The 19,787-nt window shown below is 39.3% G+C and overlaps 1 protein-coding gene across 3 annotated transcripts in view; it reads left to right on the top strand.

The window, feature by feature from the left end:
• The window catches only part of NCOA5 (nuclear receptor coactivator 5), a 31,024-nt gene that overhangs the window by 1,334 nt on the left and 9,903 nt on the right, over positions 1–19,787 (top strand). For 2 of the 3 annotated variants that reach the window (XM_021688932.1, XM_021688934.2), the window contains exon 2: positions 11,212–11,278. The exons of the other annotated variant lie outside the window; for it this stretch is intronic. In XM_021688932.1, coding sequence (XP_021544607.1) covers positions 11,241–11,278 — 38 coding nt within the window. In that variant the 5' untranslated portion in view covers positions 11,212–11,240. The remainder of the gene's footprint in view (positions 1–11,211; positions 11,279–19,787) is intronic. 3 annotated transcript variants of the gene reach the window in all.

The following is a 19,787-nucleotide window of genomic DNA, read 5'->3' as shown; positions in this document are numbered from 1 at the left end:
GTAGCGCTGTGGCATGGTAACCACCTGACAATTTCTGCATACGAAGATGGAGCAGTTTTGGTTTTTGACTACTCTAGATTTAATGTTTTCTGTATGAGCCAGTCTGGGTGTGAAAAGTAACTTTCATGTTGCCTTTTTCCAACCAGTAAACCCCAAGCTTTTGCATTATGGGTATTGGAGATCACTTGGCTATTTAACATCTGTTTCTTCCTGTATTCTTGTTTCTTTGCCTTTCTTTTAGCTCATCTGTCACTCTCCAGGTATTCTTTGAAACCTCTGACATGATCTTTTAACCTATAACATAGAAACTGTAGTTTCCCTTGTAGAATGTGCTGGAGAAATCGTATTTCAAGGCCCAGTGGAAGGAATTTTTCTAGGTGCATGTTGTTCAATGTCACATGCTGGTGAATACTGCACATTTAAAGAAGGCATTAGGAGCTCCTGTCTCCTTGCTAGATCAGACGCTGCCAATTGATGAATTGTTGAATAAAGCTAATTAGGTCTTTTCAAAGAAAGGGAGGCACTGAGATTAACTTACTTATGTAAACAGTCTGTTCTGTTTGTAGTCTGTTCATAATGTAGTCTGTTCATAACTCTTCGTGTGTATGAGAGAGCAGATTTACTTTAATTCATTGAAAAGAAACTCAGAAAAGTCTGCTCAGGCCATTCAGTTGTTGCTTCGTCAAAGGCTCTTTAAAAAAAAAAAAAAATCCACATTCCTTGGGATTACTTTGGTAAGAGCAAAATGTAGAACTTACATAAGGCTAAGGTGGTCTTCTTCGCATTTCTCAGCGTCAGTGCTGTTTAGAGAAGAAATGAGAATTTTCTGCTCAGGTCCATTTCAGAACTTCAGCAAATGGAGCTTCAATCTACCAGTGCTCAAAAGCTAAGTCATTTGGAGAGGTTTTAGAAGTGTGATAAAAAAAGAGTGCCTCATGGTTTGAAACTTCATTCTTGATAACCGTTGCAAGCATTCCATCCCTATGACCTGCAGATGGCAGTGCCTTTGTATGGCTTGTTACTACTGTGAGAAGTATTGGAATTCAGTTGTGCTTTTTAGAATGAGAAACCTGTGGAGGAAATGTATTTAATATTTTATTCCCTTCAACTATCATTGTTTTTTTGTTTTTGACTCCCCACATGAATGAAATGTCTGTTCTTAAACTCACTATCACTCTTAATGGTAATGATAACATACAGCCATCGGTGCGTATGATTTACAAAGCAGGTTTTAAAGTACCAACTCATTTGCTCCCGCCAATCATCTTGTGAGATAAGTAGGCTGATATTATTAAATATTTTTTGCTTATGAGAAAATAATGGCACAGAGAAGTTAGATTTTTTTGCCCAAATCACATACTTATTAGAACATATTCAAGATACTATTGAAGATAAAAGATTTTGTGGTCAAGCAAAATTGGGAAATAATGAGGTAAAGAGGTGTCCATATTCCAGAATTTTAATATGCTAAACATATGCACTGTAGATGTTCAAGAAAGGAAGATATCATTGGTACCTTTCTCTTGCTATCCTATATACATGTTTATTTTCCCAAACTGACTATTCTTTCTGCCACACTCTGTTTCATCTCTGTACCTTGTGGTTTACTAATGATTACCATGTGTCTTGAGACAAGTGCTTTTAAAGCTCAGTCAGCTTTTTTTTGTGCCAAAAGATTTGTCCTGTGAACAGCATACACATTTGTCTAGACTATTTGGCTTAAGCAGAGTTAAACTATCAAGAAGTTAAAAGGGCAGTGACCAACAGAAAATTACCCTTTATGCTACTTTCATTAATGAGAAGTCTTAATGAAAGGATCAGGGTAAGGCCACTGTCTGAAGCAGCAGCACATTAGAGAAATATGAAGTATACTGACAGCTATATATGTAATACCAGCATGCCTGCTGCTTTTTAAATGGTGGTTTTATTACCACCAGATATGAATATTTATAGGGATGATCATTTTCATTCTTTATCCTATCACTAAAAAAAAAAAACAAGAGATAATAGGTCAACTGGACCAGTTACTTTTTTTTTAATTTAAATTCAATTAATTAACATATAGTGTATTATTAGTTTCAGAGGTAGAGTTCAGTGATTCATAAGTTGTACAGAACACCCAGTGCTCATTATCAATTACTTTTATGTTAAGAAAATAATTCCCCTCAAAGAATCAGAACTTTTGCAGACCATAAGACTCTTTTCCCTTTATTTTCTGTTCAAAGCAGTATTTTTGTTGACCTATATAAAGACCAACAACTTTAGGGAAGCATCAGGGCAACTTAAGTTGCATTGGAGGACATTTATAAAGCAGAATGTCTTACAACTTTAGCTCTATAAAATGTCTTGAGTGATCCCCTGGGTTGGATCTAGAATGATTGAATTACTGAAGATTAGGTTGATCCTGCAGTTAGTGAGCAAGCTTTGGAGAACTTTGAATTATGAATAATTTGACTTTAAGTGAGTATACTTAATTATGCAATTGGAGATTGAGATAGTAATAACATATATTTACCATCAGAGATGATACAAGAAATTTATTTTTAAATGTCTCTTCAGAAATTATTCTTGATACCCAAAAGACAAAAAAATAGGAAAAATATGATTTCGTTCAGTGCAAAAACTTAAGATTATGAACTGAGCCTTTCTTTGGAAAACTTATTTTAGGACAGCATCAGTCACTAGAACAGCTTGTTGAAAGTACAAATCTGTATACTGCTCCCCAGCTCCCCAGCTGACCAGTCTCTGGAGGTGGGGGCTGGGGAATCTGCCTTTCAGAAGCAACACCTGCAGTTTTTATGTACATTAAAGTTTTGAGAACCCCCTGATTTAGGCTTTAGAAAATGAGTTTTCACTGGAAATAGAAGATTGAAGCAGATTCTAGTACTAATCTATTCATATCCCAGATTACTAATAGGAATTGGCAACTCTGGTTTATGGTTGGGTATACATTTTAAGCAAAACTGTAATTTAACTATAAAATGTTCTTTGGCTTCGTAGTTTGAACTAGAGGTAATAGCAATAGTTAGAGTATCTGTAGAGTTTTCAATATTGTAATTCCTTCCACTCACATCAGTAGGATGCTTTTACCTTCTTGAGAGCAAAGAAAGCAGGCCTACCAAGATTCCTTGGTCTGCTTATTAAATTTAGATTTCCTCCACCTTGCTTTTAGTGGTGTGGATGTGAAATCATATGTGTGACCATTTTTCTCTTCTTACAAAGAGATGCATTTAGATATGAAAACCAAATGCCTCAGAAGAAGCAGGAATTTTAGCCCCTGCCAGCAAAACAATATCGACAAGTCTGGTTGGCAGAATTTAGAGAGATTTTAGTTGGCAGATTGCCATTTATTAACCAAAGAAGTGGATAATATGCTATCAAAAAGTGGCAAGCTCAGTGGTTATTATTTTTCTTGCTATTTTATAAGTAGGTAATTGGGAAAAGAAGCTTAGATTTTCAGGATACTTTTTAAATGATCAAATAAAATTGAAAAGAAGTTGTTGGTGCACACTCCTCCTTGGGGGTGGGGGCACTGACCTATAATTGGATATTATTATTAACTGTAGTACAATGGAAACTTGGTTGATGATTCCATTTTCTTTGGAGGTAGCTATGTGATTATGTTCTCTATACTGTTTTCAAGGGTTATACTTTGACAGATTTTAGCCATTGTCGTGACATTTTCTTTGTAACATGATGTTTATGGGTTATTGCTCCTTGAATAGAAGAGTTTAAAGAAGTTTCTAAATGGAGGATCTAAGTATATGTTATGCATAAGCTAAAGGGATAAATAGATAATACAGTTCCCAAATACTTGCCAAGAATCACCTGAGAAGCTTGTTAAAATACAGGTTCCTAGGCTTCATCCAAGTTTGAGATGGGGTCTGAGAATAACGTTTAACCATCTTCCTGGGTGGTGCTGATGTATTTTCATTAAAGGAACGCGACGTGAAGAATGAAAAAATGTGTACATATATAAATGAGGAGCGGGGACATGGGAAACCGTTTAATGGGTATAAAGAGTTTTTAATTTTGCAAGATGAAAAAGTTCTGAAGATCTGTTGTACAACAGTGTGAATATACTCAATGTACTAAACTGTACACTTAAAAATAGTTCATATGAGGGACACCTGGCTGGTTCATTCGGTAAAGTATGCTACTCTTGATCTCTGCTTCATAAGTTCAAGCCCCACGTTAGGTATAGAGCTTACTCGAAAAAAAATAATAGTTAATATGATAAATTGTATGTTGTGTGTGTGTGTGTGTGTGTTTTGTCACACTAAGTTTTTTTTAAAAGATACTAGGAAAAACTAAGGAAGGGTGCTTGGTTGTCTGTTTCTTCCAGAATAGTGGGTGAGACTAATATTGTTGGCTATTAATTACTGACTCTGGCCCTAAGTTTATTTTATATTCCTTTACTGAAGGTAAAATCATAACCTTTTAAATACTTTTCTCATTCCTGTTCCCTTCATTGTCAAACCAGTGATCCTTGAAAAACATTACCATAGTTAACATTTTGAATATCTTAGGTTTAAATACTCCTGCCTCCCTTTTTTGGGTAATACACATACAGGAAGCCTTCATTAATTTAGCTTCACTGAGGGGCTCCTGGGTGGCTCAGTCATTAAGCGTCTGCCTTGGGCTCAGGTCGTGATCCCAGAGTCCTGGGATCGAGCCCTGCATCGGGCTCCCTGCTCAGCGGGAAGCCTGCTTCTCCCTCTCCCACTCCCCCTGCTTGTGTTCCCTCTCTCGCTGTGTCTCTCTCTTCAAATAAATAAATAAAATATTAAAAAAAAAAAATTTAGCTTCACTGAGACTCTATTATGGTAGCTCAGTTTATACAGGCCCTTTTGCCACCAATTTTTTCCTTTTCAGTAGCAAAGTTTTTTTGACCTCCTTCTAACTCTGGCTTGCATCTGTAATTCCTTTCTCTTTTCTTCTTCCTGTCCCCTATTCCCTACACTAAACTTCTTATAGTATTTCTAATTAAGTTCTTCACGCCATTCTTTCACCTTTTACATGTGCTGGAATGATTTCTCTCTTTCTGGTAAACTACTTACCCTTCAGGACTGTTTCTTTTAGGCCTCCCTGCCTCCTCCGTCCCTCCTACCCCTTATTCTTTCCAGTCTCCTCTCTGTCCTGTTCCTCCCCCCGCCACACACACATACACAGACCTTCATTATCTCTGCCATAAACCCACTTTAGATTATGATTATCTGTGTGTATGTCCCACTCTCCTTTATTAAACAGTGAACTTCTTTAAAGCAAAGACTTTAGCCTTATTATTTCCATATCTCTATGGTATAGTACAGAGTGTGACACGTAGTAGGCCTAGAGGCATCTGATGAGCTGATTATAAACTGTCCTTTCAAGTGTGTTAATTTAGTTCTGGAAGGATCTCTGCTTGTACAGTTCAGATGAAATTTTACCTGTGTTAAATAAATCTGTATTTTACATTTTTTTGTAGCACAGGCTGTTTTACTAGTTTAGATTAGCTCCATCTTTGTGAATCCAAATTAGTGAGTTTTTTCTCTTAGCTGATGTTCTCCTTGAATCAGCATAACCAACACAGGTAGAATATCCATTTCATCAGGCTCAGAGAAATCAAATGACGACTAACCATCCCCCGCCCCCATTAGGACTAGAACTCAGATATGCTGATCAGGCAAGTGCTCTTTCCTTGAAAGAAGGAAAAAGGGCAGGAAATTAAATGTTGATAGAGAATTTTTGTCTGAAGTGTTGGAAGTGATTAGAATATTGGTAGCAAAGCCAGAAACACTGTACAGTTGACCCTTGAACAACATGGGTTTGAACTGCGCAAGTCCGCTTAATATGCGAATTTTTTTACAGTACTGTAAATGTGTTTTCTCTTCCTTATGATTTCCGTAATAACATTTTCTTTTCTCTAGCTTATTGTAAGAATACAGTATATAATACATATAACATACAAAAATAATTGTTAATCAACTGTTCATGTTATCAGTAAGGCTTCTGGTCCATAGTAGGCTGTTAAGTTTTTAGGTAGTCAAGTTTTTCGGCTGCGTGGGGACAGCACTCCTAACCCCTGCATTGTTCAAGGGTCAAATGTAGTTTGAGGTGATAGAAATTGAAGTGGCAATTGAATAGGCTCTGCTCTGCTGGGTGTCTGGGGCACTTAAACATTGGTGTGACTGGCAAAGACTGGGCCTTTCCCAGGTTCTATCATTTTGATCAGGGAGTCTTAGCAAGCGTTCATAATGGAAACCATGTTTTTCCGTTCCCTGTTGGAGCAGTATAGCATAATAGGTAAGCATTTTGGTGTCAGATCTGGATTTGAATCCTGGCTGTCTGCCTCCTGACTATTGTGACCTAAGATAAGTCATTTAATTTCTCTAAATCTCAAATTTCCTCATTCGCAAAATAGAGATCATAATAGTATTTAACTCCAAGAGTTGTAGAAAGGATTGAATGAGATAATGCACATGATGTTCTTAGTACAGGCCCTGGGACAGAGTAAGCATTCTGTAAATATAAATTATCATTGTTTCTCCCATTCCTGTACCTAGGAATAATAATCTGATACAGTTAAAGATATAATCCTTATTTTAATTAGAGAATGAAAGAGATAATCCAATATGAGGGAATGCATAGTTTTTAAAGTAAGCTTAAAGGATTGATTTAGAAACCATAAGCAGAGGGTGCCTGGGTGGCTCAGTTGGTTAAGCGACGGCCTTCGGCTCAGGTCATGATCCTGGAGTCCCAGGATCGAGTCCCACATCAGGCTCCCTGCTCAGCAGGGGGTCTGCTTCTCCCTCTGCCCTCTTCCCTCTCATGCTCTCTGTCTCTCATTCTCTCTCTCTCAAATAAATAAATAAAATCTTTAAAAAAAAAAAAAAGAAACCATAAGCAGAGCATTCTCTTATCCCTGACTCATTACAGTATAACTCCTTACATATCCCTGATGTTACAGTATACCATCAAGGTCATCTTCATAAATCTAATTTAAGTGAGAAGTCCAATCCTTTCCCCTCCCAATTTGGGGAGTTTAATGTGTGATAACCTCTTTCTTGTCAGTATGGTTTTTCAAGTGGCATTATCTTTATCATCACATGTTTTCAATTTAGTAATTACTGATTATTAGTTGGTTTTCAGCTAAGCCTTTGGAGAATTTTATTTCATTTATAATCACATCGAAATTGTATAGGCTTCTGCATTCTTTGAACAGCCAACAGTCCAACAGTGGTACTGTCAATAAGTGCAGTGATTCATGCTGCACTTTGTTTACAATATCCTTATGGTTTTCCATTGTGATAGCTTGTGATAATTGATTTTAAGGTGAAAAGAGTTGTTTTTATGATGGTACAATTAAAAAATAGAGCAAAGCAGTTCTTGGTACTATGAATGAAACATGAATTTTTATTTATAGCATTATACAAAGACCATTGTGTGAACCCTGTCTAGCATATTAGTCGAAAATGTACATTAGGCATTGTGTCATTCTTTGAAAGTTCTTTACCCCAATCTTTTGTGGCTTAAAACAGTTCTGCCACTTCCTGTGTGACATCATGTTTTCTAGATTATTTTCTGGGTTTTTTTTTTTTTTCCTCTTATGTAGATCCCTTCAGTTGGTGTTATTTTTCTTGTCTAAAATTCCTTACCTGAAAAGTGCTTTTAACTATTTTCAGAAGACCACTTAGAAGATATTCAGGCCAAGGTACCTTGCAGTGATGGTGATTTTGAATGGCATTCACATTGCTAATATAGCTCACAAAGTATGGATGTACCAAACAAGCTGAGGTGAAAGAGACACTGAGAGACTGAGTCTTTTTTTTTTTTAAAGATTTTTATTTATTTATTTGACAGAGAGACAGCAAGAGAGGGAACATAAGCAGGGGGCGTGAGAGAGGGAGAAGCGGGCTTCCCGCAGAGCAGGAGCAGGGCAGGGAGCCCGAGGCGGGGCTCCATCCCAGGACCCTGGGATCATGACCTGAGCCAAAGGCAGATGCTCAACAACTGAGCCACCCAGGCGCCCCCTGACTTCAAGTCTTAAGGGCATTTGGCCAGGATGAGATAGAGCAGGAGGGGAAAGAAACATCAAAATTGCCACTGTCCTCTTGTTGATTAAATTCTCTCCAATTACGGTTCCCTACCTGATGTCCAGAAAGGTGCCCAGGTTGTCTTTCCATCTGTTTTTTCTTTTCCTTTACGTTAACGTTGTTTCTATTTCCTTGGCATAGATTATGTATCTCTGTAAGGATTTAAGAAGGAAAAAATCTGGTTAACTGATTAATACAAAAGCCCTCTTTACCAGTCCCAATATTTGCATTTTCAAACGAACCTCCAACCTCCCAGTTGATGGGTTATTGAATTATGTGACCAAAAAAAAAAAAAATTGGGATGGGGCAAGGGTTTTTTTTCCCTTGACTCTTTAGATCTTTATTATACTTTGTGATCAGTTCCCTGAAGTTATTTTACTTTTGGTAGCTTCTCTATTCTTCCTGTATTTCTGAACTCCTAGGTTTTCCAAAAGTTCTGTGTCACCATATGTTAGGATTTTTTTGTGTATCAGGATTGGTGGTGATGACAGTTTTGTTTTCATAACTCTCACTGAAACCCACCCCCCCCCCCAACCTTCCTCCAACCTGAGCAGCCCTCTTGGGTGGCAATGAAACTATCAAAAATTTCCAGGTCTCATTTTCTCCATATCTCACCCAAGGTGGAGACATAAGGAACTCTTAAATAGAGGTGAATAAACAAACACTTGGCATTTAAGGAAAAAATTACAGGGGCACCTGGATGGCTCAGTTGTTTTGCATCTGCCTTCAGCTTGGGTCATGATCCCAAGGCGTCCTGGGAGTCCTGGGATTGAGCCCCACATCAGGTTCCCTGCTCGGCAGGGAGCCTGCTTCTCCCTCTCCCTCTCCCTCTGCTGCTCCTCCTGCTTATGTTCCCTCTTTCACTGTCTCTCTCTGTCAAACAAATGAATAAAATCTTGAAGGAAAAAAAAAAGAAAAAAGGAAAAAATTCAAATGGTCTGAGAGTTCTCTTTTTTACAGAAGAAACATAAGCCACACCATCCAAATATAATTGCTTTAGACTATTTAATGAAAATAGATGTTAGGAGGCAAATTATAATCAAAATGGTTTAAAGATAAAATAATCTTGAATTTTAAATAATCTTTCAAATAATTGCAAAAAAATTTCACTAACTTCAAATAAAATATTTACCTTCTTCATTCTAACTGGAACCAGCTTTGCCCCAAAAGTGTTTTAATACATTACTACTTTGGTGTCCCCGGGCCTATATGTAAGTGCTCACAGAAATGGATATAATTAGATAGTGTAATAGTCCTTTTCATATCATATGAGCAAATTATATAACATTAATAGAAACTTGCCAACTAAAGTGGTACCATATGTTCTGTACTCTAACCTAAATGTTCAGGTCAAGTCAATGTTTAGAGAAGTTTTCTTTATTCACGAGACCATTCAATTATATATGGAATCCTGCTGGGAGATATGGTGCTTATTTAAAAGAAATATTCACACCCCTACCACCCTCAGTGTATTCCAGAGATACTTTGAAAACTACTTAAACAATCAAAGAGATGACATTTCTTTCTGAATCATATTCACCCTGTATTAGAGAGCAGTAGGTCCTTCTAAACCTGAACTGATACTCTTCACAATAACATATAAAAGAACTAGGTATTCCCTCTAAGGCTTATCATTATATAATGTGCAGTTCAGATGTTGCTGAACTTTTAGGGTTGTAAGTGAAAGTGCTACTTGCTATACCAAAGCCATGGTCAGATATTACTGGCCAAGTCCTGTATGGATGTTATTTTCTGATTTTTTTTTTTAAATAGAGGGATGATAGCATTGTGTCTACTTAATTGAAAATGTGAGAGGCAACTTAGGGTGAAATACGCTTCTCTTACTGTTTAGATTTATGTTACCTTCAGTTTATCAAAAGTCATTCTTCTCCTAGATACAGTAGAAACTCTGACTTAAAATGGAACTGAAGATCATTCTCACTTGAATAAGAACTCAAAAGCTGACAACATATCGGGGTAAAGTCTGTGCCAGACCTCTTAAGTTTTTTGTTATTACTGTGATCTCTCACACCATAGGATTCTGGTTGGAATTTTTTAAATACATAATTACTGTTTTAAAGCACTCTTAATTATGTGAGTGCTTAATACCATTTAATGTCATTAGATACACTACTAATTGCTTACTATGGAACATGGGAAACGAAACTACACTGCAGCAGGACGCAGTTTCATTTTTTCATTCAACCAAAACCAAAAATTTTTAATACATTTATTAATCTTTAAGTCATGTAAAAATTGTCCTGTGTTATCTTTGGACATAGATTGGTACATTTCTTTAGCTATTTCATCAGTTCTTTCTTATACATGGTGTTTTCATTATTCACTTCAATTTTTGCAAAGCAAATTTGTTTTTAGCAAGAAGGCTTTAACTGCACAAGTTGGCTTTTCTGTAAGTTTGTATGATTCCACTGTTCTCCCTTACCCAGTTGTAAATGCCATGCTTCTCTAATGAAAACTTCATATGTGGAGTGTTTTACTACCTAACCAAATGCCAATTCTTATTCTTAGGTACTTATCTGTGAGGGTTGTAGTTGCTAACATGTAATGTACTTCATTTAGGAAAAAAAAATTTCTTCCCTACATCTCATTCTGGAACATTCTGTCCAGTGGAATGCAACACAAGGCACATTAAAAGTAGGCCCTGCTTCATGGCATATTGGAAGTTTTAAGACAACAGAGTCCAGCTGTTTCTTCTTTGTAACATAAAATGGAATTATTTGCCCTTGCTCTTTTTTTTTTTTTTTTTTTTAACTCTGTCTCCTGTCTTTACTCCCACTATCCTGCCCTCAAAAAAGAATCTTACAGCTGGCACTCCAAGAGTTTAGCAGGCAACCTTTTCTACTTTTGGAGGGGGCAGTTGTTAGGTTTGGGACTTGGCAGAGCATTAAAGCATTGTGTTAGCTAGAAAACTGAGGGACATTCCTTATCAAACCATGACAATGTACTGCCGTAACTTAATAAAAATTGCCCAAGTGACAGTGTGTCTGCTGAATGGATTTTCTTACACCATCTGGTTGTCATTGTAGTTTTTTTGTTGTTGCTTTCATTTGAAATGTGCTGATGATTTTGTTTTTATTCCGTAGCATTGAACAGATGGGTTGATTATTCTTTTCAGATATTAATAAGGCAGCGGAAAGAAGAAATATGAATACGGCTCCATCAAGACCCAGCCCCACACGAAGGTAAAGTACCCTGAAGCAGTGAGTTACCTTGGGAGAGTTGGGCTCTGGGGAGTTAAGCCCAACTTCGTACATCAAGGGTCTTTTCTTCCCCCCAACAAATCAGAAACGCTCAAGCAAACAATAAGAACATGAACCTTGTGTGAAGGGCCTTGCTGCTTTTTTTAAACATACATCAGGAGATGCAGAGAAGCTTTGCGTTTTTGGTGACAAACCCAGCAAGTTCAGCTTGCAACATGAGTTGCAGGCGATTGGAAGAGGATAAACCTCTGTCTGTCCCCAGCTCACGTGTCACTGGGAGCCTCCACAGCAGGAGGAGTGCCCCAGGGTCGTTGGTGTGTGCCATGCTGCACTGCAGTGGGCAGCAGAGATTCGACTCTTCATTCCAAATGGCTGCCGGTCCAGATGTTAACCAGGTTTACGGAAAGTGCTGCTTGAGAGATTGCTGCCGTGCCTGTGCTGGAGATCCCCTGTTTGCTCGCATGCTGGGGTTACCATTTGAGAGGAATAAAAAGGGCGAAAACACTCCAGCTCTCAAAAGTCTCCCTTTTTCTTAGCTTTTCTAGAAATAAAAAGTATTTCCCTAATATATTCTTTCTTCCAGTGTCTACAAAAGAGATAGTCCTGATGTATACCCATGAGATATGCATTAAATTGGCCCCTTCTCTCAAAGAAGAGCCTTATTAATGTTACCATTTACACCAAAGGTGCAGTATCCAAACTAGCCCCCTAACAGTACACAAGTGGATGCAGTGTGTGCACTTTTGTGTGGAATGCAGACAGATATGATCTATTCCATATCTTGTGTCTCTTCATGGCCCAAATGGATACTCAGTATGGATTTTGCTTTTACCTCTAAGTAAAAATACCAGTTTTCCACAATAAACTACTACCGTGGTAGACTACATTTCCTACAGTGAACTGAACACTGCTGAGTACGATGAATCCTGGTCTGTACTGGTAGCTCCGCAGGTCACCTGGGATATACCCAGCTAACTTACACATAACATACAGCTGTCCTTTGAGACAAAAACACCTATATTTTGTTCCCCACTTACAGGAAAGAATGGCTGCTGTATGTTTGGTGTATGTTGCCCCCACTTGGATGTGAAGGGTGGGTATTTTCTAAGCTACCAGGAATAGATTATACATGACTGCTCTGCAGAGTTCAAGCAGACTGTAGCAGCAAGGTGGTGGTTTAATTTGGCGCTTTGAGCACTCTGCCGGTGCAAAGGAGTTGAATCTGACACGACAACTACAGCTACGCTACAGCTGCCAGGTGGATGCCCTGGCTGTCCGTTGGTCTCACTGCGGAAGTGAGCATATACATTGCTATTCTGTCTGTCTTCTCTAACACTGTAAGGAATGCCTGTAGCTTACAGGTAAATACTGTGTTGATTGATTTTGTGGGTATGTGTGAGTATCCTAAAGAACTTAAATGAATCCTGCAGAACTTTAGCAGTTCCATATAATGTCTGCTTCCATTATGCTGCATCAAACCATCCTGTAGATGTTGGGAAGTCCCATCTGTATTGCTTCTCATTGCCCCAATAAACCTGGAATACAGAGGGCTAAGAGTTTACATCTAATGGTCAGAAATAGGGGGCGTCCATTAGAAGCTGTGGTTGCCAAGGGGCTTGAAAAGAGATAGATACAGTGTGTATCCAGTTTCCAAGGAGCAATAATGCATGTGTTTCTGAACTAGGTAGCTTACCAGAAGGAGTATGGAATGGGTAACTGTAAAGACACTGCCTCCGCTAGTAAAATCCTCTCCCCTCTCTTGTCCCCATGATGCTTATAATCTCTGGATAATGTCTGTGTGTTTTTGCAGGCAACTCCCGCCCCAAAAAACAAAAAACAAGGCACATTGAAGAATACAGAGTAGTTCCTGTTTGTGCTCTTGATTTATGTCATCTTATTAATGATACTTAGCTAAATGCTTTTAACATTTCCAACTGATTATAGGTATTCAGCAGACATTGGCAATGTTGAGGAAATAACCATCTCCCCTGCTTGGAATCCAATGTAGCTATTGCCAGGACATTAAATTAAAAAGATTAATTTCGGGGCACCTGGGTGGCTCAGTCGTTAAGCGTCTGCCTTCGGCTCAGGTCATGATCCCAGGGTCCTGGGATCGAGCCCCACATCGGGCTCCCTGCTCCGCGGGAAGCCTGCTTCTCCCTCTCCCACTCCCCCTGCTTGTGTTCCTGCTCTCGCTGTCTCTCTCTCTGTCAAATAAATAAATAAAATCTTTAAAAAAAAAAAAAAGATTAATTTCATCCCAACTTAAAATAACTATAATTTCATCTGTAATGGAAGAAATAGCTGTATGCTTTTCTTCTTTTTTCTAATAGTAGATCCCCCTAAAAACAAAGCATACAAACAACATTGGAGGGGGCTTTTAAAATGTCCTCCCTGCCAGAGACATAAATACAAATATGTCACTTTTATATACCTTTTAAAATACCACCTTCCTCAGGGCACCTGGGTGACTCAGTCAGCTAAGCACTTGCCTTTGGCTCAGGTCACATCATCCCAGGTTCCTGGGATCGACCCCTGCGCCGGGCTCCCTGCTCAGCAGGGAGTTCGCTGTTCCCTCTCCCTCTGCCTCTCCACCCCACTGGTGCTTGCTCTATCTCAAATAAATAAAATCTTTTTTAAAAAAATAAAATATCACCTTCCTCAGAAACAATTTCTAAAATGAGGTTGTTTGAGATGTGGATAGGGCAGTAGCTTCCTATTTTTTTTACAATCAATAGGAGGCACAGTTGGGCTAATTTAATTTCCATCCAGAATCAGTCTTCCCCCTTGGTGCTATGTCCCTAACTGGGTTCCTCAGCATGTTATTTAACATGATGAAGTGTCATACAGTTATGCTTAATAAGGTTCAGGGAAGAAGGATATTCACATTGAGTAGAATGTGTTCTGAGCCCTGTCTAAAACCTGAGCAGAGAGTCCCAGTTTTTTACCTTTAAGAATAAAAATTTAAGGGATGCCTGGGTAGCTCAGTCGGTTAAGCGTCTGCCTTCGGCTCAGGTCATGATCTCAGAGTCCTGGGATCGAGTCCTGCATCGGGCTCCCTGATCAGCAGGGAGCCTGCTTCACCCTCTGTCTGCCCCTCACCCTGCTTGTGTGCTTTCTCTCTCTCTCTCTCACAAATAAATAAAATCTTTAAAATAAATAAATAAATAAAAATTTAAAAACTCTTAACGCCAGGCAAATTTGAATATTGTATTCAAAACAGAACACTAACATTTTGATCATCACATTGATCATGTATTGTCTCTTTTTTTTTTTTTTTAAAGATTTTATTTATTTATTTGAGACAGAGAGCACATGAGAGGGGGAAGGGTCAGAGGGAGGAGCAGACTCCCCGCTCAGCAGGGAGCCCGATGCGGGACTCGATCCCGGGACTCCAGGATCATGACCCGAGCCAAAGGCAGTCGCTTAACCAACTGAGCCACCCAGGCGCCCCGATCATGTATTATCTCTTATGGTATACCAATAGGGCAGAAATAAAATGGAATAAGTAGGCCAGATGGATGACTAGTTAGCCTGGAAGAGGCTAATCATTTCTCTAAGGGTGAGCACTGGATATCACTCTTTGGGTACATCCAGTCAGAGCCTTGAAGTAATTCCAGATATACCAGTCTGTTGACAACTGCCAAACTGCCTTCATTTGGCAACCCTAATAAGTTATGTGTCCCCAGCCATAGGATATGCATTGTTCACAGGGGAGAAAAAGTGTATTTGTGGCAGATATTTCCCTTAAGTGGTACTTTTATGTCTTCAGTGCTGCTCCTTTTAATAAAATTGTTTCTAAGCATGCTGGCAAGACCTTTGTAGCACCTTGTTTTGCTGGACGTTAACCTTGAGTGTCAAAACACCTAAGTACCTTTGGGAGTTTTCACAGGATTATCACCTCTTCAGATGTCTCTGTAAGCCACAGTTCTGCTGGCATTGCTCTCTGTTCAGTAATGTGCCTCCCTAATGACTCCAGCTGTCAGCGTGTAATTCTGACAATATTGGTCCAGCCAAGCACAGAACTCTGCATCAGGGATCCCTGCTCTGGATCAGTTTTCGGCCTGAATTCTCATCATTTAACCCTTGGACCACTTCATTGGACTCTTGACCACATTGCTTAGTTACCATGTAAGTTGTCTAGCATTGGTGCTAGGCACTGGCCCTTACCTTCTTCAGAGACCGTGATTCTGGTTGTACCTCAGATGTTCTCAGTTTCTATCTTCGGCTCAACACCCTGGCAATCCAGGTCTTGGAGCATACCCCTACACAGATGTGGCCTCCAAGTGAGACTCTGTATTTTCTAAACATTCCTGTCTGACATTAAAAAGAGCAAATAGAACTAATTTGTCTACATCAAAAGTTCTGCAGAGAATTTTTCCTGTGTATTTGTTAAGGATGTTAGGCTTGGTGCCTCTTCGGTGAAAGTCATCGGGGATCGGCTCATCAGAAATATCCTAGCTGTAGACAAGTTTCTTATGTGGCTCAAGATGACTTCTATCTACGGTGCTAATTCCTTTGATAACCACTTTGCTCCTTGGGTATGAGACAGCGCTAGCTCTGGGTGGGCCTCGCAAGTTAAGATTCCAGGCTGTGATTACCTCTGCACTAACACTTGAAGAACAGCCATCGGTTCTCAGGAAGTGCCACCTCTACCAACAGAAAAGTCATATCTGTGCTTGAGAAAATCATCATCGTGCTTCCTGGGGAGAAGCATGGACACTTAACAAAATTTGGATCTGTGAGGTGTGATACCTCATTGCACTCCATATCCTACCAGCACCTAATGGCAAAATTCTGCACAAGTCTGTTGTCTCTCTTTCTCACAGTAACATGGAGCCATCGTGGTGGGGAATCAACATCACACAGCAGCCAGCCATTTTAGATAATACTTGTGGACAGTATCTGTGACAGAACAGAAGTACCAACAACTACTAAAGATTTTTTTTTCAGGAGCAGGGGAAAAAAAGAAAAGCTGGCCCTTCCAAGGAAAATATTCCAATGAACAGAAAGGAGATGCTGACAAAAAAGGACAGAGGCCTTCCTCCCTGACATTCTGTAAAGCCAAGGCCAAAGAACACCATCCTGGGCTTGAGGTTTCATTCTCTGGAGGAAGAGAAGCTCGAAGTCCATCACAGACTTCCAAGATGATCATCTGTCAGTTCTTACTCTGTAGGCTCTCAAATGCCTAGTGCTCTGCACACCTCTTTAGTCCCCGGAAGAGAAGCTGTTCTACCAGAAGCACATCACTTACCATCTGAGCTATGGCTTTTCCCTTCACCCACCCTTCTCTTACCTCTCAAATTTCTAATGATATGACTATATTTCTCTCAAGGCAAAAAGCATTTGGCTTTTTTCCCCAGCTGAATAGATGAGAAATTTATAACAATTTTAGTAGTGTTTGTCATCTGCCTTCAGTTTGTGGACTCCAGTGCTGAAATTTATTTAACTGGTTCAGTTTAAAAGGCTCAGTTTCTTTTTAGCCTCTGGTGACGTGGTACCTGAGGGTACACTGCATTTGGTCTCCAGTAAAACACCTCTGGTGCCATGGGATGAGATTGTGAACCCTGTTATGCTCCAGAAACTTGGTTTTAACCCACTTGTTACCTAAGGTCAAGCATCTCATTCAGAGGCTTCCTCCTTGCGCACTCTGAATTCCTGTACCCTGTACCTCCCTTTTGTTAGCTGGTTCTTGTTTTGAGAAAGATGTTGGGGCCATCAGCAGGAGCCCTTTTGTTCTGGGGAGATCTTTGTTAGGGTCCTAAATTTACCCTAAAAGGTTTTTTGTTTTTGTCTCTAGAAGAACAGCTTCTGCCATACTGCTCATCTTTTGGAGAAAGGAGAAAAGCTTTGCCCTTTCATATTATTAACTTCTCTGTTCCTACTTCCACTGTTTGTTTGGTTCTTTCCGCCTTGTGAATATCATCTTTTCTACATTTTACCCAGAAGGCAATTGAGGGAATTAGTAGTTTTGTTGCATAAGGACTTTAGATTTATTGAGGGAAAGGGAGTGCTTGCCTTCTCACACTGGAAGCATGAACCTAGACTTTGGGATTCTAGGGTTATGGTCAGCCTCCAGGGATGGACTCTGACAGGTAAGTAAGGTATTTCAGTGGATTCAAAAGAATGAGAACAATATGGCATTTTTAATTATCCTAAGGCTGTGAATAATGTGCTGTGACTTGGTGTTCTTAGCCGTATCTCTGCCCCTCATTTCCACAACCCGAAGGCTTTGTGTGTGGTCTGTGGTTTATCAGGCTCATGGTATCTCTTATCCCTGATTGCCAAGAACACTTGAAATCTGATTCTACCTCTAATGACTACTTCTAACTGCCCCCCAAGGCAGGATTATCTGCTAATCATTAATCCAAAAATACTTAACAATTGTCTCTTCCCAAAGGATCCTGAGTGTTTTCCCACATTATATACTCTATCAGATGTTACACATGTGAGGAAGATTATATGACGTAATAAGAAACAGTAAGAATCTTGGTTAGTCTGCACTTTAATAGGAAAAATGTTTAGCGCCTCCTCATTTAAACTCCCTGGTCTCCCATGTTTGCTCCCACAAATCAAGAGTACTTGTGAGCCTTAAAATGTATGACAAGGACTTTTCATAGATGCAGAATTGACATTTAAGTTATTTTTGCTGTGCTCATGTGAATGAAGTAAAATTGAGGCTTGTTACCAGGCTTGATGGCATCGTGATGGCTGCCTAATATGTTTAATCACGGTAGATGACAAAAGTTTAAGCAAAACATGACGCCTGCTCATAAGAGGCTTACAGTTGAGTTGAATAATTAGATTCATTAAACATTTACTGAACTCCATGCTGTTGTCCTAGGGATCCAGAGATTTCAGGAGAGCTTACTCTTCAGTAGAGAAGCGATGTAAACAGATAAAATTACAGAACCGTGTGATAAGTGCAGTGATAGAAATACATACAACATAAGTCGTGGAGCATCTGCTGCATGCCAGACATTATAAACCTACATAGTGGGTTTATAGTGGAGAGTCAAACTGACAATCCTTGTCCTCATGGACTCACAGTTTAGTAGAGCAGACAGATGTTATACAAGTAAATAGATATGTCAAATTGTGATAAATGACAAAAACAGTGCTATGAGAAAATGTGGCCAGGATTTAAGGGCAGAAAATAAACTTTCAGACTATGAGAATCAGGGGTAAGAGACACATATTATGCTGAGACATAGAGAATGAGTATGGATCTGTTCTTGCTGCTCAAGTAGAGGCATCAGGAAAAACCTTGGCTAGTTAGAGCTGAAAGGCCAGTGTGGCAAGATAGTGGTGAACTCCGGAGGGGAGTGGGTAAGGTTGGAGAAGATAGCCAAGACCACGCAGCACCTGACTAACCTTACTGGAGATTTTGGATTGAATTCCGAATACTGTGGGAAACCAGTGAAAGGTTTTTACATATTTGAAAAATCACTCTAGAATAATATGGAGAAAGATTAGAAAAGAGGCAAGAGCAGAAATGGGGAAGTCTTTCCCCACGGTAGAAGTCTCTTGCTCAGGTTTTAGGGAAAGGTCATTGTGGGTTGGCCTTCAGCGGTACTAACGGAAATAAACGTGGACAGAATTGATACTAGTTTCAGAGAAAGAATAGAATTTGGAAATGTGATTGGAAGAGCGGATGGGGCTTTGGAAAAGATGACATTCAGTTTCCTGGCTTGAGTAACTGAGTAGGTAGGTGTGCCATTTATTGAGATGGAAAGGACTGGAGGAGGAGCATATTTGTTGGGGAAGTTCAAGAGTTCAGGGCAGATTTTATGGAGGTGGTAATCCTTAAAGTAGGTCAAACAAGAAACTGTTGTGGAAAGGTAAATATCAGATAGAGAAGAGTAATAGAAATAGTAAGTGTTCTAAGAGTTGAGCAGCAGGAAAGATCAACAGTTATTAGGGAGATTAGACTTCTCTAATCTTGGAAGCTTTGGGACATGAACTTTCCTGTGAGGACTGGGTGATACTTGCATTAGTGCAGGAAAAATATTCCAGGTTGAAAAACCATGTGAACAGAAATCCTGAAGCAGATAGCATTGTGTGAGTTAAGTCATAAGAACAGAACGGACTAGGTTGAATCAGGAAATGGGGGAGCAATAACAGTTGGGAAGGGTCCAGATTTGTTAGGGAGGGGTACCTAGAAGTGTGATTGTCAAGCTGCGGTTGGTAACAGGTGGAAATTTGAATGGTTAATCTGATGTTTATGTGTTGAATGAATTGAAATCTGGAAGATTGGTTTTTGGTTTGGTTTCGTTTGTTTTTTTTGTTTTGTTTTGGAAACTTGTTGATACCAAGCAAAAGGGTTTGGATTAAACTTTGAATCCAGTAGGAATGAAAAAGAAAAGTGAACAGGATTCAAGTGACTTAATGGGGAAAGGAAAGGAAGAATTGTTAACTTTCAAGAACTTAAACCTTGGTAACTAGGAAGATGATTTTTGGCAGAAGTGAAAAAGTCGGGAATGGGATTAAG

The sequence above is a fragment of the Neomonachus schauinslandi genome, chromosome 10 (genome assembly GCF_002201575.2).
Source record: "Neomonachus schauinslandi chromosome 10, ASM220157v2, whole genome shotgun sequence".
NCBI classification, from domain to species: Eukaryota; Metazoa; Chordata; class Mammalia; order Carnivora; family Phocidae; genus Neomonachus; species Neomonachus schauinslandi.
Note: the sequence above shows the minus strand (reverse complement) of the source record. Positions and strands in the feature narration are given on the sequence as shown.